At 40.8% G+C, this 17,629-nt stretch overlaps 1 protein-coding gene and 1 long non-coding RNA gene across 13 annotated transcripts in view; one reads left to right on the forward strand and one right to left on the reverse strand.

Annotated features, from left to right (window-relative positions):
- The window catches only part of LOC103692288 (uncharacterized), a 44,818-nt gene extending 38,268 nt beyond the window's left edge, over positions 1 to 6,550 (reverse strand). For both annotated transcript variants that reach the window (XR_005492641.2, XR_010057288.1), the window contains exon 1: positions 5,931 to 6,550. This is a non-coding gene — a long non-coding RNA (uncharacterized LOC103692288). The remainder of the gene's footprint in view (positions 1 to 5,930) is intronic.
- Positions 6,551 to 8,636: 2,086 nt separating this feature from the next.
- The window catches only part of Cd84 (CD84 molecule), a 40,006-nt gene continuing 31,013 nt past the window's right edge, over positions 8,637 to 17,629 (forward strand). For 5 of the 11 annotated variants that reach the window (XM_063272555.1, NM_001412900.1, NM_001412901.1 and 2 more), the window contains exons 1-2: positions 8,648 to 8,866; positions 11,700 to 11,824. In XM_063272555.1, coding sequence (XP_063128625.1) covers positions 11,779 to 11,824 — 46 coding nt within the window. In that variant the 5' untranslated portion in view covers positions 8,648 to 8,866; positions 11,700 to 11,778. Of the gene's footprint in view, positions 8,867 to 11,699; positions 11,825 to 12,644; positions 12,950 to 17,629 lie in introns of those variants that run through there. The other 6 variants (XM_039091002.2, XM_039091003.1, XM_017598907.3 and 3 more) reach the window with 5 other exon arrangements.

A 17,629-nucleotide genomic window follows, 5' to 3' on the forward strand; every position in this document is an offset into this window, starting at 1 on the left:
AATTTCATGTTCTCCATTCTTAAAAATGCACTTGTGAGAGCTAAGAAGGTAATTCCTGAGGCTTTCCTCTCCCCTAAAATTCTATTGTATCTCTTTTGTTTAACTATCCAATACATGTACAGACACCTCTTCCTCATTCTTTTTTATAAACATATTTTATAAACACATTCTGCTTGCCAATGTGTCTCAAAATTTACATTTTAAGACTGACAGTATTTCAAATGTAAAATATGATCAATTTTAGGAGGTTGTGCAATCTTGAGGAAGTAGAGACTAGCTAAAGTAGGCCATTGGAGGCAGGCATCATGAAATATAGCCCATCCTTGCTTCTAGCCCAAGATCTCTACTTTCCAGAGTATCAGAAAAACGAGTCCATATGCTCTGCCTTAATAATTCCTGCCATGATTTCCCTACTGCGATGGATTGTGCTTTCTCTTAATTGTTTCTGTAATATTCTATGACTGAAATGGGAAAGGAAAATAATAGAGAAAATGGTACCAAGAGTGGGGTTGTTGTTATAATAATTTAATGAATAAAACTGTGATAGCCAGAAACTGGAAACAACCCAGATGTCCCACAACAAAAGAATGGATACAGAAAATGTGGTTCATTCACCCAATAAAATACTACTCAGGTATTAAGAATGAGGGCATCATGAGTGTTGCAGGCAAATAGATGGAACTAGAAAATACCATCCTGCGTGATAGTCTGGCTAATGTGAAGATGGCAAGAGCTGTTGGATGGATTGATGCTTGCACCGAGATTTAAGAAAATCGCTGAGACCAATGTATCAGGGTTTGATGCCCTATGTGAAGCTCGTGAGTGGGCTGTGCTTGGAGCTGTGAAAGGAAATCACACACGAGTTCCAATAGATCTCCACTGCTGTAGATGGATGCCAGGAACTTGAGACACCCACTGGAGGAAGAATGTAGACATCTAGTGTAGCTGGCTCAAGAGAGAGGGCTACATGTACTACAGACAATAGAACTATAAAGATGGGGCTACCCAAGCCTACTGGAGCCCAGATACTGCCTCCAGGAACTCAGGGTATTGGGCATAGAGGTTTAAGGTTTAGTATTTATTCTCCTGGGTTTCAGTCATAATTTGGTCTGGTATTGCCATTCTTTGGGGGATGGAAATGTTTACTGTGGCATTATAAAGTAGAATTATCTAATGTGATTTTATATATATATATATATATGTGTGTATATATATATATATATATATATATATATATATATATATATATATATATATATATATAAAAGGCTCACAGTTAAAAGGTTGCCTTGAGTTTTTGAAGAGATTTCAGACCTTGGACACTGTTGGAACTGACCTTTTGATATTGATCTGAATACATTTTGAATTATGAGAGGGCCATGAGTTGGGGGGAAGGGGCATGTAACAGAATATCATAATTCAAGTTTAAAATGTCCCCCCATAGGGAATTCATGTTTGAAAATTTACTCCCCTGGTGTTGGAACTATTTGAGAAGATTGTAGGATGTGGAGATGGGGCCTAACTAGAGTAAGAGAGTCACTGGTGGGGAGGGGTCAATGTCAAGCCTGCATCTGGTCCGAGCTCTCTGTGTCTCTGTCCACCTGGATGTGAGGAGCCCAGCTACTTGCTCTTCTGCTACAGACTCTGCAATGATTTCCCTACCATGGAAAATGTCCCTTCCTGTTGCAGCCTCTTTCTGCTTTGTATCTCCCTAGCCCTTCACAGATACCCATCTGCTTCTTAGTAGACACCCATCCCATCCCCTTATGAGAACTTCTGGCCCAGAGATAATGGAAATAAACCAAACTCATAAATATGAAACAAGGTTTTGACTAGCAAATTAGGCTTTATTTCCAAGATAAGGAAGGCAACTTGAGGGTGAAATCAGGATGTGCTTCCCTCAGAAAAGCAGAAGCAAGCCTGTTATTCATGTTCATGGGTTGTAGGATTAGGATAAAGTTTAAGCATTTTCCACTGAGCCCGGGGTTTGGTCGGAAAGCATCCTCTTTTCTGCATCAACAACTTCAAAAAATGGGCAGTCAGATTATCTCAAGAACTGCTCCATTTTACCTCTTGATATTTCTTTCTTGCATAAGCATCTCAGCCTTGTGATAAAGTTTAGGTGGAGAGAGAGAGAGAGAGAGAGAGAGAGAGAGAGAGAGAGAGAGAGAGAGAGAGAGAGAGAGAGAGAGAGAACATGCAGGAGTGGAGGAAAATACACACCATGCTTTTAAGGTTAAGGGCCTGGGAATTTGTTTTATTTTTGTCCTTAAGTGGTGTTCCCCAAGAGCTGGACATCCAATTTTGTTCTTGGAGACTACCATGACACAAACTTCTTCTTGTGGTCAATTAAAATTATTAAAGACATACTACAGACTTTCAGTGGATTACAGACCATGGAGGGAGCTGCTGCAGTGCATCTGTCTTTTGCTCCCACAGTGACTGAGAAACTCAGACCATGCTTTCAATGGGTAGCAAGTTATGAGTTAAGGCCAGAGAGGAGAGCATGCCTCCTCTTTCTTTCTATGGCCATCTTTGTATTCATTATTTTTGTGTCCTGTGACCATGATACATGGCACAAGCACAAGCATTATAAGGAAAGAAATATTTATTTTGGTGCAGTTTCAGAGGGTTTCGATCCTTCATGGCAGGAGAGAAAGGTAAAATAACTCAGATCATGGTAGCAGGAGCATGGAGGACATAACCATGAACCAGGAAGCCAAGAGCAAGGCAGGAGCTATGGGCAGGGTGCAGTCTTCAAGGGCTCACTCCTAGTGATCGTTTCAGGCAGATTGTCCTCATGTCCTAAAGCTCAGCAGCCTCTTAGCATCATTGCCATCTGAGAAACAGACATTAGAATGAACCTATGTGGGATGATCAGATGCAGCCCACCACAGTCCCTGACTGTCTCATAATTCGTGCCCTTTGGTTCATTGTGTATACATTTATTTGTTTGCACTGGCATGTATATGTGCATATTCAAAATTGCTTTAAAGTTATAGAAATAGATAATGTTATTCTTTTCCTCGGGGTTTCTGTCTGCTACTCCATATGGTACTCTTTAGACCTCTTCAAGTGGCTTTAGTTTTGCATGTTTTTGAATAGAGTGTTCTATTTGATGGATATGTCATATTTTGTGGTAGATTTCAGTGATGGTTTGTATGTGCTTGGCCCAAGTTCCTTGTGGATATTCGGGTTTCTCTAACTCCTGGTTGTTGTGAAAAATCTATTGTGAACAATCTCACACTCACCTTTTCGTGTCTTTGGATCCATAGATGTGTTCTGAGTGGACACCAAGGTGGAATTATTGTATGGAAAATTATGGAAATATTCAATTCCTGAGTGTATGTAGTTCTTTTGGAAAATGCATATTCCCACTGTCCGTACATTAAATCTCTTTTCCCACCTCCTCACCAGCACTTGGCGCTACAGTATCTGAGTTTGGAGGGGAGGGGTTGCGTTATTTTTAGCTGATCAAGTACACGAGACAGAAGAAGACTTGTGTTCACTTTGTATCTCTGATCACCAATGGTGTGGAGGGAGATGGCGGTGCTCTCAATACTTATCTGCGTTCCGGCTTTCACCGCGATGAGTTACTCACACATACTGTTGACTGATTCTCCCGTCAGACCAGCCTTAATGTTCCTGAGCAGACACAGGCTTTTACGCTTTTCTGATAATCTTAGTCTGCGCCACACCCCCTCTAATGTCTTCTCTTTCATTAAGCATAAGCCAAATATTGCTGAAACTACAATATTACATTATTATTTATGCTTCTGGATCCTTTTCAACTTTTTTCCACATTACCGAGATTGTGAAGGTTTTTTTTACATCGTCGTCTGATTCTCTGTCTTTCTCACTGAGGAAGAAGTGCTGTGAGTTGATTGCAGGGTCTCATGCATGCTAGGCCTCTCCTCTCCCACTCCCCTGCTCTCCAAGCCCCTGCTTTATCTCTTTCCTCTTGTTATTGACTGTTATTATCAATAACATCTTCAATGTTTCATTGGCATATATTAATTATACATACTAATGGGTTTCATTATGACGTATTTTGATCATGTCTACTCCTAATTACTCTTTCCATGTCTCACTTTTCTCTTCCCAACTGAACCCCACTTCTACTTTCAACCCCTTTGTGCGTGCGTCCCTAAGAGTTTACGTAAGATGCGCAGGAGCATGGGTGGGGATTTGTTTCTAGTAGTCTGCGCATCCCGCCGATGGTTACACCACTAAAGGAAAGTTCTCTCCCTCTACCCTCAGCTATTATCTGCATGTCAGTCTTCAGGGTAAGTCGGAGCTTTTGGAACCCTTCCTGCTGCTTCGGTGATGGCATACTGACAGGTACCGGAAGTGGGAAACGGAATGCAAACAAGCCTGGAGAGCTTCCATGATCTCCTTCCCTGCCACCGGGGATCAGAGGGACGAAAAAGAAAGCCAAGTGTTCTAAGTGTTCTGTATCACGTACTCGCTCAGCTAAAATCAAATCAGTGTAGAAAATCAAAGCTGCTTCGAGTTCAAAAAGGCAGCAGCCGGGCCATTCTTCTCCCCTTGCTCCTTCCTGTTCTTACGGGCTTTCTGTTGTGTTTATAAAAAGATAAAGAGAGGATAGATATGTTCTATGGAGGTCTGGGAGAAGGGGGTGCCTCAGTGGGACCATGCTAAGACATCCCTTCCCCTGAGGGACCAGCCACACGACCATATAGCATAGAATCCTTTATTCAGGACATGGGGAGGGGAGTTAAGGGGGTGGTAGGGCAGAGGCCCGCCATGAGCTGTGGTGAGAAGGGGGGAGGGGAATGGGGAGAGAAGGAACAAAGGGGCAAGAGAGAGCAAGAGGGAGCAAGAGAGTGAGGAGGTGGTAAGCAGCCCCTTTTATAGTGTCAGGCATACCTGGCTGTTGCCAGGTAACTATAGGGATGAAGCTTAGACAGAATGCTAACACTTTCCACCCCTCCTTCTGGGATGTTTCTTGAGGCTTGGAGGGATACAGATGCTTTGTTTGTGGCCAGACCAGGCAGTCAACAGACAGCCTGATCAGTCATATTTTGTGTATATATGACTATATATACACCATATATATACACCATATATACCATATATATATACATATATATGTATATATATATGTGTATATATATATATATATATATATACAGAATTTTTAACTAGATACACTGTATATAGAGGAATCCAAGGCTTCCAGTTGTATATTTCTATCAGACAACCTGCTTCCGTTTTCTATTAGGCAGATGTGGTAAGGTGCTGATCACTTCAGTGTAGTCAGGTTTGGTTTCAATTTAAGTAAGACTTAATAGACCTTTTTTTTTTTTTTTGCCGAGTTCCTTGGGTGTGGCCCTCCTGAGCCTTTGATCAACCTCCTGGCAACTCTCTGTTGTTTCACACCTGAGAGATAATGGCAGAGCTAGCTGCTCTTCCTTTTCAAGACCCAATCTCACCACTTGAGTGTGGTATTTCACACAACCTGGTAAATTAGTTAAGGGAGAGAGAACCATGGAAGGCTCTCCCAGAAGTAGGAATGAGCCATGATTTCACAATATGACACTGTCTTTTGGGATTAAGTTCCCATACCCAGTTCCTGACAGACCAAACTAGGATTTAGAAATGGAGTCACTTGTACCAAGCTCCCTAACTGACAACTTATTACCCAGTTTCAGAAATCAGAAGAGAGAGAAATAACAGCAACATTTTCCAAACGGGCCCGTTTGGGTTGTTTCCCGTGGCAGTTCTTGTTCTGAATTGTTTGGTTTGGTGATGGATGCTACTCGATAGTGCTAGGCAACCCCCACCACTGATCTATGGCCCCAGTCTTGACAAGCTACGTTCAGTTGGCGTGGTAATAATATTTTCTTTAATATGTAGCAAAAAGGAAAAAAATAATAATAAAAAGTAAGCCAGCGCTCACCAGTTACCTTGCTGTTGCTCTGTCTCCTGGCCCGAGATTTTAGGGAAAGCATCTTTAGAACCAAAGCTGAGGCGCAAATCTATGCCTTGCTCCTTGCTTCTGCCTCCCTCGGGGATGCTCTGTCCGTAAAGCCTGCTACTTCTGCTCAGCTCATCAGAACGCTTACTCTATTCTCTGGAATAAAAGGTTTCCTGGATCAAAAACCAGAAATAAAGCCAATTAAAGCCTTTAAAACTAAATTTGTAACTTGCCTCTTATTAATTATCATTCTAGCTTCCTTGCCTCCCACATATTCCTTTCCCATTGAGAAAAAAAAAAAAAGGACCATTTCGTATGTCTAACTTTCTCTCTACACTCAAGAGAGTGTACACTGGGAGAGTTGCCATTTTCTTCTGATATGGTTCTTCAACAGCTTCAGTTATTCTTTTATACCCCTCTCTTCCCTGCCGCCCCTCCCCCAGCTCAATGTTCAGCCCATGCATAGACTCAGTCTTTTCTCTCCATGCCCCATAAAGTGGGGAAATGGCTGGTGGTTGTTGGCTCGTAGAATTATAGATCACGGTGTACTGTTGTTTCCATAGCTCGCTGGTGGCTTTAAAAACACAGCTTCAAATTTATCTATTTTTTTTTATTCATGTGAAGGACATGAAACACTGATGTCCTATCAAGTGTTGTCATTTCTCTCAAAATTTAAGACTTAAGCTATTCCATATCTTTTGATATCTGTGAAGAATTTACAAGTCAAAATCTTGTATTCCATAATAATTAAATTAATAAAGCTTGCAATTTTGTGACATTTAAATTTGCCAAGTTTACCCAAAAATGATAATTAAGTACAATTTATTTAATAAGTTTTCATCATAAAATATCCTTATAAGAAATGTATTTTGAGTGGAATTATTAACATAGAATCAGAAACTATGGTTTACATGTTTTATATAGATGAGTTCAGAAAGTTATGACCCAAATACTTAGGCTTCCTCAAAATTGATGGTGAACTCCTGACCTCCAAGATGGTGGTATTGTGTAAGGCCTTTGAAGGCAGTTAAGTCACTAGAGGGAAGCAAATTACCACTCTTCATTGAGACTTGTGTCTCTGGAGGGGCTGGAGACATGGTTAACTGGCTGGTACTTTTTCAGAGAACTCAGATTCCGTTCCCAGCAAACAACCATCTGTATCTCTACTTCTCTACTTTCACTGAAACTGACACAACTTTTTAATCTCCACAGATACCAGACAAAAATGTAGAACATAGACATACATTCAGACAAAATACCCATATACAAAATAAGTATGTGTGTGTGTGTGTGTGTGTGTGTGTGTGTGTGTATATGCAGGCTGTCTCTGTGTGTGTAGTGTGTGTGTGTATGTGTGTGTGTGTATGTGTGTATGTGTGTATAGGGTGTGTGTAGAGTGGTATGTGTGTGTGTACAGGATGTGTGTAGAGTGTGGTGTGTGTGTGTGTGTAGGGTGTGTGTGTGCGTATGCGTGTGCATGTGTGTGTATATATGTATGGTGTCTCTGTGTGTGTAGTGTGTGTGTGTATGTGTGTGTGTATAGGGTATGTGTCTGTGTGTGTGTGTGTGTGTGTGTGTGTGTGTGTGTGTGTGTGTGTGTGTGTCCAGGAGACTTGCCTTTTTCTTCTGACTTGATTCCTCCACAGTGACAGGGACCTTTTGAGGAAGGAGGCTCTCACCAGACCCTGAATAAGCCAGAACCTTGTTCTTAATTTTCTGGCCTCAAAAACTATCTGGAAGTCACTCAGTTTATAACTCATTGTAATGAAACACTTTAGAAGAAACCAGATGAAGACACAAAGCATCTCCCATTTTGTAGACTCTTGGTTCTTTAGCCAAAAGAGATTGTAGAGATTACTGTCTCAGAGAAAAATATGGAGAGGACTCATTTATTATTTCAGTGATTTTTAAATACCATAAAGTGTGAACTTGAAAATGTTTATAGGCAATTCGTTTACAAGAGAATGAACTAAGATACAATAAAATTATATATTATTTTGAATAATTTGCAATGACTGGGTACTAGGATGATGTAGAACACTGGTGGAACTCTGTGACCATGTACCAGAAATAATTATTTTTGGTGTACAGATAGCTGTCTATATATAGCATAATATATAAACAGTAATAAATAGAATTTTTGTCTTATGTTACCTCAGTAAAAGCAGATGCTGTGCTTGGGAGAGAGCTCAGCAAAACATATGCCTTGCAAACGCGAGGACCTGAGTTTGGATCCCCACAGGGATCATCCTGGGATCCTTGGAAGCTTCGGGAAGAGTCAGACATTGGAGAGGGAACACTGAGGGAAGTGATAAGAAAGAAATTAACCGAGTGCATGATGCCCAGTGTATAAGAATGAGAATGGTGGTTCCCACAGACCTTGGGACTAGAATGGCAACTTCAGTAGCCTCGATGAGCCCCATTGGGAACATGGACTTTATAAGCTAGGATGGGGGTTTGGTGGATCTAAATGAGTAAGATTGCCATGTAAGTTGGGTTTATGAAGTGCTAATGTAGAGTGAATAGAGAACAAAGAAAAGTGCCTTCTCATGTCACGTGAAGACAAATGTGCAAGATTTGTGTTGTGGGTGATAGATATTGGGTGTGGCCATGGTGACAGTTATGACCAAAAGCCTATCAGACCCAGTCAGGCACAGCTGTGGCAGGCAAATTCAACTCTTCTGCCTGGGCCCTGACCTAAACTGCTTAATATGGCCCCACCAAGTCCATAAGGATGGGGAAATGTGTGGAAACCTCATAGGGTGCCACAGGAGAAGGAAACCAGACAGCTGAGGAAGGGATACATCTTCACTTTGTATTGGAGCTTGCTAGCATTTTCCCTTAGCTGCTAACTCTCGAGATCAACTGGTGACACAAGTGAACTGCTGCAGAGTTTTGGAGAACCTGTTCACCCTTTGTTTAAAGGTATTACATGAGTTTGTTTTACTTGTTTGTTTGTTTGTTTGTTTGTTGTTTCACTTAATTTTGTTTTGGTTTTAATGCTAACTTCTGAGTATCTGACAAAATAAATCAGAGATATCTGCCCCCCGCCAAGGCAGCAAAATCAAGTTTGTTTCATTCTGTTTATTTTAAAGGTATCCTACATGGGTTGGAAAAGGAAATCCCAAAAGTTATTGTTAAATGAAAAGCCCAGTACCAGTGGTGAGTTACTTCTTCACAAGTTATTGGCCAGGGAGGCCCTAGAGACCTCTAAAATGATAAATCCCATCGCTACTCTATTATAGTTAGGGTTTGCATTGCTGTGACAAAATAGCATGACCAAAAGCAAGTTGGGGAGGAGTCTATTTGGCTCACACTCCTATAGCATTGTTCACCGCCAAAGAAAATCAGAAAGGGAATTCAAACAGGGCAGGAACCTGGAGGCAGGAGTGATGCAGAAGGCATGGAGGGTGCTGCTTTCTGGCTTGCTCATCATGGCCTGCTCAGTCTGCTTTCTTATAGAACCCAGGACCACCAGCGCAGTAATAGCATCACCTACAATGGGCTGGGCCCCCTTTCAATCACTAATTTAAAAGATGCCTTACAGCCAGATCCTAAGGGTTTTCCCAGCTCTGTTGGTTGGAGGCTGTCTTTCCTCCAATAATTTTTGGCATCTTTATCAAAAACTCAGGCGAGCCTAATCGTGAGGGTGAGTATTTTGAACTCCAGTTGAATCCTAGATCTGTGCTAGTTCTGTTCTACAGGTTTTACTACCTCGACTCTGCAGTATCACTTGAAGTCAGGTATGGTGAGGCCTCCAACATTCCTTGTCTTTTAAAAATATTTTAAAATGTATCCTTTGAGAATGTCATACATGTATATAATGTATCATGATCATATCTACCCACTCCATTTCCCCCTTCCAACTTTCCCTGAACCACTGTCCCATAAACCTCAACACATGGCCTTACCTACAAATTTCATGTGTATGTGATGTATATGCATGTACATACACACATATGCATACTCACAGGTATATACACATATATATTATAAATAGAGTATGATTATGTGGAATAATAGTGAATCCAATTAGTTTTGTCTTTCCATGGTGTCCTAAGTATATCACACATTTTACACACTTATTTATTAAACCAGTCATTACCTTTGACCTAACATCTCAGTTCCTTTCTATGTCTTCAATTCCTGTTACTTTCTCCTCCCCATGACTCATTTAGCTGCGGAGGCTTTGCACTGAATATTTATTTTACTTAAGTTTTTCATTTTTGGCACTGATTCAGTTCGGTTTTTTTCTTTTGTATTTCCACCTCTTTATTTAATTTCATGTCCACGTCTCGTCTAACAATTACCTTCCTATCTCATTAAACTATTTATGTCTACTTTTATTTCCTTAAGTGGGCCTTCATTTCTTTGATCATGTCAAGGAAATGAGAACATAATCACTCTGTTGATATTCATTTCTAAGTCACTTTGATTAAGAGTCGCTGCTCTAGGTGTGTGTAGTTTAAGGAAGAGGTGGGTTTTGTTTATTTGTATGTTATTGGTATAACTGTCCTGCATGTATGTCCGTGCACCACATGCGTACAGGCCTTCGGAGGTCAAAAGACAGTGTTTGATCCCCTGAAATGGGAGCGACAGACAGTTGTAGGTGCTGGGAATCAAAATCAGGTCCTCTGGAAGTGCAGACAGTGCTAGCCACTGTGCTGTCTCTCCAACACAAGACAAGTCATTTTAATTTTTTTTTTGTATGTATTATATGTGATTTTACAGTGGAGCTCACAGCTCACAGAAATTAAGGTGTCAAGCTTAATTTCTCTTAGGTCAGTTTTGTTTCAGTGAGTATTTGCAATATTCCAGAGGGACAAGGTTATAGTACAGTTGGGGTGTCATTTCCCTCTGTGCCTAGGGTACTAAGCTCTGTCTCTCTAATCCCCCTCTGAAAGTAGGGTACCATTTTTCACTAACCGACACTACCAGGACTAGGCCCATTTATTGCCGGATGTTCTGTGGCATCTCTCATATTCCTTTTCTAGTTCCTACAAACCTTCTCGGTGCTTGGAGATCCTCTGTGACTAATCATTTTTCCTGTTCTCTCTAAGGTGAGCACCTTTCTGGACCAGCTCTGGGTTTGAATCTGGTTTGGGCTCTGGCAAGGTCTTCTACTCTGGATCTAGTTTGGCCATGGCTCTGACTTGAGATCCATCTTTGACTCTATCTTTGCCTTGCTACCTGGGAATGTGTGTCTGCCTTCTGGAATTTGACACACCTGCACCGGGATTTCAGAATGTAGGGTTCTCTCAGCTTAGTTGCTCTTGTCTCACTAAGGGCTACGTGCTGTTCAGTTGTAGAGGCGATTGGTGCTGGTACACGAGTAGGGGAGTTAACTAGGTGATGGCGGAACATGGAGATGCTGAACTCAAAGAACATGGCTTATTCATGTGATTCAAAATGTAATTACCCCTTTGCCTAAAAATACTAATTCATTCTGTGTATTTGTCTCAGCTAAATTGTCACTTCCTTTCAGAAATCTTCCCCAACTCACCCCAGCCTGGAGTACATGCCTCTACCCTCAGAGGTCCCTGCCTTTCTTTTCGCTGCAACGCATATTACCATCTGTTGAAATTCCCTGTGTAATTATCAACATCCATGATATGCCTGGCACATAGTAGGCGCTTAATAAATACTCTGGACAATTAACTAGTAATCAACAAGCACTGTAGTGATATAATGGAAAACACTAGTAAGTAGGCTAAGAAGTAATGCTTCTTAATCAACTCACACTTCCTCCTCTCTCTAGCCTCCGGAAACATCAAACTGAAGTGAAAGCAGCTACTAGACCAGTTCTTTTTCTCCACAAGACGGGAGTCTGACTGGAGATGGCCCAGCACCATCTATGGATCTGGCTCCTTTGCCTGCAAACCTGTGAGTTCTGAACCTTGTTAGGATTCAACTCCTATTTCATAACTTTTTAGAAATTACTCTTGGGAGGGCAGGTGCATGTCCCTTTGATCTAGTTTCAACCAAACTTCCTGGGTGTCTGTTCATTTATACTCAAACTACTGAACTAGAGGGAAAACTTAAGAGCCAAACAATGTGCTTCAGTGCATTAAACCAGTCTTCTTTCACTTGCCGTCCCAGTGCCTGCGCTCCCCTCTTCCTATCGTCCTTTTGGTTGCTGCACTGTTTGAGTTAAGCTTCTCTTTTCCAGCTTCATTTCAGCTTGACGATTCTTTTGTATTTCCATCTACTTATTTAATTCTCTTGTCATAACTGGTCTTATCTGTGCATGTCTGGGACAAAGTAGGCACTTAATAAATATTTGTTGGGTAGTTAATTAATTAATTAATGCTGATCACGCGAATTGTATAATGGAAAATACCAGCAAACAGGCTAAGAACCAATGCTACTTTTTATTTTTCTTTTTTTTTTAAGATTTATTTATTTAATGTATATGAGTACACGGTAGCTGTCTTCAGACACACCAGAAGAGGACATCAGACCCCATTACAGATGGTTGTAAGCTACTGACTGTGTGGTTGCTGGGATTTGAACTCAGGACCTCTGGAAGAGCAGTCAGCGTTCTTAACCACTGAGCCATCTCTCCAGCCCCCTTTTTTTTTTTTTTTTTTTTTGGTTCTTTTTTTCGGAGCTGGGGACCGAACCCAGGGTCTTGCGCTTCCTAGGTAAGCGCTCTACCACTGAGCTAAATCCCCAGCCCCTAGTCCCTTTTTTTTTATCCCACCCCCAATTTGTTGAAAATAGAAGTATTTTCAACATATGTCCTGGCTATAGTTTCACCTCCCTAAACTCCTCCCAGTGTCCTCCTCCCCTCTAGATCCACTCCTTTTCTGTCCCTCATTAGAATAGAACAGGCTTCTAAATAAGCAAACATGTCAAAATAAAATATAATGTGATGAAACAAAAACCACCACACTGAGGCTGAACAATACAGTCCAACAGGAGGAAAGAAGCCAAGAGCAGACACAAGACTGTCTCATTCACACACTCAGGAGTCCCTTAAAATTATTAAGACATGTGCAGAGCCAGGTAAGTCCTGTGCTTCCTGTTTCAGCCTCTGAGTTCATGTCAGCGCTGATGATTTGACTCAGAGGGTTACCCTGGTGTCCTCCTGGCTCTTATACTCTTCCTATCTCCTATTCTGTGGGGTTCCCTGAGTTCTGATGGGAGATATTTGGTAAGTTGTCCCATTTAGAGCTGTGGGTTCCAGGGACTCTATGTCCACATAATGTCTGGCTGTGAGTCTCTGTATGTTCCCATCTGCTGCAGGAGAAAGCCTCTCTGGTGATGACTGAAAAAGACACTGATCTGTGAGTAGAGAAGAATGTCATTGGGAGTCATTTTTTTTTTGGATACTTTGTTTTTAAAACCAGCAGTGTTTGGTTTGACCCAGGGTCTCTGGGCTATCTAGTCTCTAGGTCATCTGAGCAGTGTTAGGTATGGGTTCCATCTCATAAAGCAGGCGTTAAGTCAAATGAGACTTTGGTTGGTTACGACCACAACTTCTGTGTCACCATTGCCCTAGCATGTCTTGCATACAGGTCAGATTATACATAAAAGGTTTTGTGGCTGGGTTTACTTTCCCTTTTGGTAGCTTACAGAGTTAGCTTTCCACACCAGAGACACTGGAACATATGGGCAAAGGCTCCATGTAGGCGCCAGCTCAACTTCTCCGTGTTTAATGAGCTGTGTGGGTATTGTCCTTGGCAACGGGGTCCCACCTTGTAAAAAGCAACCACATTGACTTAGCCACAGCCTAGGTCATTGGGGACTTCCATGAGACTCCCTTGGCCAACAGCTCAATAAAAGGCAACCCAAACGTGCTACTGGAAACTTCCTTGAGTGACAAGAGATGGACAGTTGGAGCTCTATCTCCCCAATTATTAAAGGACCTCATTAGGGTTGTCTTCATATATTTTAGGAAAATTTCCACTGCACTAGGTTTCCATGTCATCCACAAATGCCCGTCAATTACAGGTGTCTCTCCCTACATTGCCTCCTTCAACCCTAGCTCCCTACCTGTTCCTCCCCTCATGTTCCTGTCCCCACATACCCCCAGTCCACCCATAAAATTTATTCTATTACCTCTCCCAGGGAGATCCATGTGTCTCCCTTTTTCCTTTCTCTATACCTAACCTCTCTGGGTCTGTGGAATGTAGGTTGGTAAACCTTTAGTTAATGGCTGAATACATATCATATTTACCTTTCTGGATTCGGGTTACCTCACTCAGAATGACTTTTTTCTAGTTCCATCCATTTGCCTTTAAATTTCATTATATCAATTTTTAAAGAGCCAAGTAGTATACTCCATTGTATAAATGTACCACAATGTCTCTGCTTATTCTTGTGAAGAGACATCTAGATTATTTCTAGTTCAGGGCTAATATGAATAGAGCAGCAGTGAACATGGTTAAACAAGTGTACCTGTAGTCTCATGAAGCATCTTTTGGGTATATGCCCCTGAGAAGTATAAATGGATCTTGGAGTAGGTTGATGCTCAACTTTCTGAGGATTTTTAATTTAATTTCCATATTATTTTCCATAGTGGCCGTACAAATTTACCCTCCCACCACCAATGAATATTTTCCTTTGTCCACATCTTTTCCAAAATGAGTTGTCACTTATGTTACTGATCTTAGCTATTCTGACAGGTATAAAATGAAATCTTAAAATCATTTTGGTTTGGGTTGGGGATTTAGCTCAGTGGTAGAGCGCTTACCTAGCAAGCGCAAGGCCCTGGGTTCGGTCCCCAGCTCTGAAAAAAAAAAATCATTTTGGTTTGCATCTTCCTGATGGCTAAGGATGTTGATCATTTCTTTAAGTGTTTCTCAGCCATTTGAGTTTCCTTTATTGAGAATACTCTGTTTAGATCTGTACCACCATTTTCTTTTTTTTCCTCCATATTTATTAAATTGGGTATTATTTACATTTCAATTGTTATTACCTTTCCCGGTTTCCAGGCCAACATCCCCCTAACCTCTCCCCCTCCCCTTCTATACGGGTGTTCCCCTCTCCATCCTCCCCCCATTACTGCCCTCCCCACAACAGTCCCATTCACTGGGGGTTCAGTCTTAGCAGGACCAAGGGCTTCCCCTTCCACTGGTGCTCTTACTAGGCTATTCATTGCTATCTATGAGGTCGGAGTCCAGGGTCAGTCCATGTATAGTCTTTGGGTAGTGGCTTAGTCCCTGGAAGCTCTGGTTGCTTGGCATTGTTGTTCATATGGGGTCTGGAGCCCCTTCAAGCTCTTTCAGTCCTTTCTAAGATTCCTTCAACGGGGGTCCCGTTCTCAGTTCAGTGGTTTAATGATGGCATTCGCCTATGTATTTGCTGTATTCTGGCTGTGTCTCTCAGAAGAGAGCTACATCCGGTTCCTGTCAGCCTGCACTTCTTTGCTTCATCCATCTTATCTAGTTTGTGGCTGTATATGTATGGGTCACATGTGGGGCAGGCTCTGAATGGGTGCTCCTTCACCCTCTGTTCTAAACTTTGCTTCCCTATTCCCTCCCAAGTGTATTCTTGTTCCCCTTTTAAAGAAGGAGTGTACCACCATTTTCAAGTAGGGTTATTTAGGTTCTTGATATCTAGCTTCTTGAGTTTTTTTTTTTAATGTATTTTGGATATTAGTCCTCTATCAGATGTAGAGTCGGTAGAATCTTTTCCCATTCTGTAGGCTGCCATTTTGTCCAAATGACAGAGCGCTCTGCCTTACAGCTCTTCAGTTTCAAGAAGTCCCATCTTGTCGATCTTCCTGCCTGTGCCTTCCGTGTTCTGTTCAAGTCTTCTCCTGTGCCAATGAGTACAACAGTGTGCCCCAACTTTCTTTCTACCAGTTCTTAAGTTGAGGTCTTTGATCAACTTGCAAGTATGGGTCTCTTTGCATTCTTTTACATGCAGACATCCAGTTTTCTCAGTACCATTTGTTGAAGATGCTGTTTTCCAATGTGTGTTTCTGGCTTCTTTATTTAAAAAAACAGGAAACCAAAAAATCAAGTATCCATAGGCCTGTGGATTTATGTCTGGGTTTTCAATTCAATTCCATTGGTCAACTTGTCAGTTTTTATGTCAATATCATGTTACTTTTTTATTATTGCTTTGTAATATTACTTGAGATCAGCAATGGTGAGCCTCCAGCATTTTTTTATTGTTCAGAATTGTTTTAGTTATTCTGGGTTTTTTGGTTTTCCATATGAAATTAAGAATTGTTCTTTCAATGTCTTTGAAGAATTGTGTTGGATTTTAATGGGGATTGAATTGATTTTGTAGAATGCTTTGGGTAGGACGGACATTTTTTTTTACTATGTTAATCCTACTGATCTATGAGCACAGAGGATCTGTCTTCTGATATTTTCTTCTATTTCTTTCTTGAAAGGCTTAAACTTTTTATCATACAAGCCTTTCATTTGCTTAGGTAGACTTACTACAAGATAGTTTATATAATTTGAGCCTATTATGAAAGGTCTTGTTTCCTGGATTTTTTTTTCCTCAGTACATTTGTAGTTTGCATATAGGATGGCTATGATTTTTATGAGTTAATTCTGTATCTGGCTACTTCAGTGAATGTGTTTATCAGTTGTAGAGTTTTTCAGGTGGAATTTTAGGGTCACTTATGCATGCTATCATATCATCTGCAAATAAAGATATTTTGACTTCTTCTTTATCAGTTTATGTCCCCTTGATCTCCTTCAGTTTCTTGTTGCTTAGGTATGGAGGAATGGACAAGCTTGCCTAGTGCCTGATTTTAGTGGAATTGGTTTGACTTTCTCTCCACTTAATTTGATATTAGCTATGACTTTGTTGTAAAGAAGCCTTTATTATGTACATGTCTGTCCTTTGTGTCTTTGGTCTCTCTCCAGGACTTTTCTACAGCTAATGAGATGATCATGTGTTTTTTCATTCACTTCTTTATATGATATATATATTATATATAATAATTTTTATATTTATATATATTTATGATATATAATATATATTATATTATATATTATATATTTTACATATATGAGATATATATTTTTTAAATCATCTCTTCATTTCTTGGATGCAGCAGAAAGATAGATTCTGTTTTCATATTCATTCTGTTAGCCCGTGTGTTTCTATGGGGAGACCTGAGACTAGTAATATTGAGATATGTCAACAACCAATGATTGTTGATTCCTGTTATTTTGTTTTTGTTGTTGTTATTACTGTTGTTATTGTTCATGGTGGTGGTGGTCTGTGAGTGTGTGTGCATGTCTGAATATAACAAGTCTTTGAAAAAATATTAGCCTCATATAGTGGTATACACCTTTAATCCTATTACTTGGGAGACAGAGGCAGAGGAACTCCAGACCATTCTGGTCTACATAAGGAGTTCTAGGCCAGAACCTCCATTCATAGTGATAGCCTGTCTTAAAAACACGTATATATAAGCTGATTCTAATGTTGTGTGTTTCACACTGTGTTTCATGCTTTGTTAGGAAGGGTCCTGGCTCTGTTGTACAGAGATCCCAGTCAGGACTTTGTTGTTTGTGTAATGGTCCAAGTGAGCTAAAAAGGCTGAAAAATGGTAGCAGTTTGAACTCGAGTACAGGGTATTGGGGTTCTAGAAAGAAACCAGGGATGAGATATTCATTTTGTCAAAATGAATATTCAAAATGAGAGATGCAGCCTTTTCCTAAAGAAATCAGAAGTACCTATTACCCTAAGTGTACCTATGTTTCCCCTATT

Source organism: Rattus norvegicus, chromosome 13, assembly GCF_036323735.1.
Source record: "Rattus norvegicus strain BN/NHsdMcwi chromosome 13, GRCr8, whole genome shotgun sequence".
NCBI classification, from domain to species: domain Eukaryota; kingdom Metazoa; phylum Chordata; class Mammalia; order Rodentia; family Muridae; genus Rattus; species Rattus norvegicus.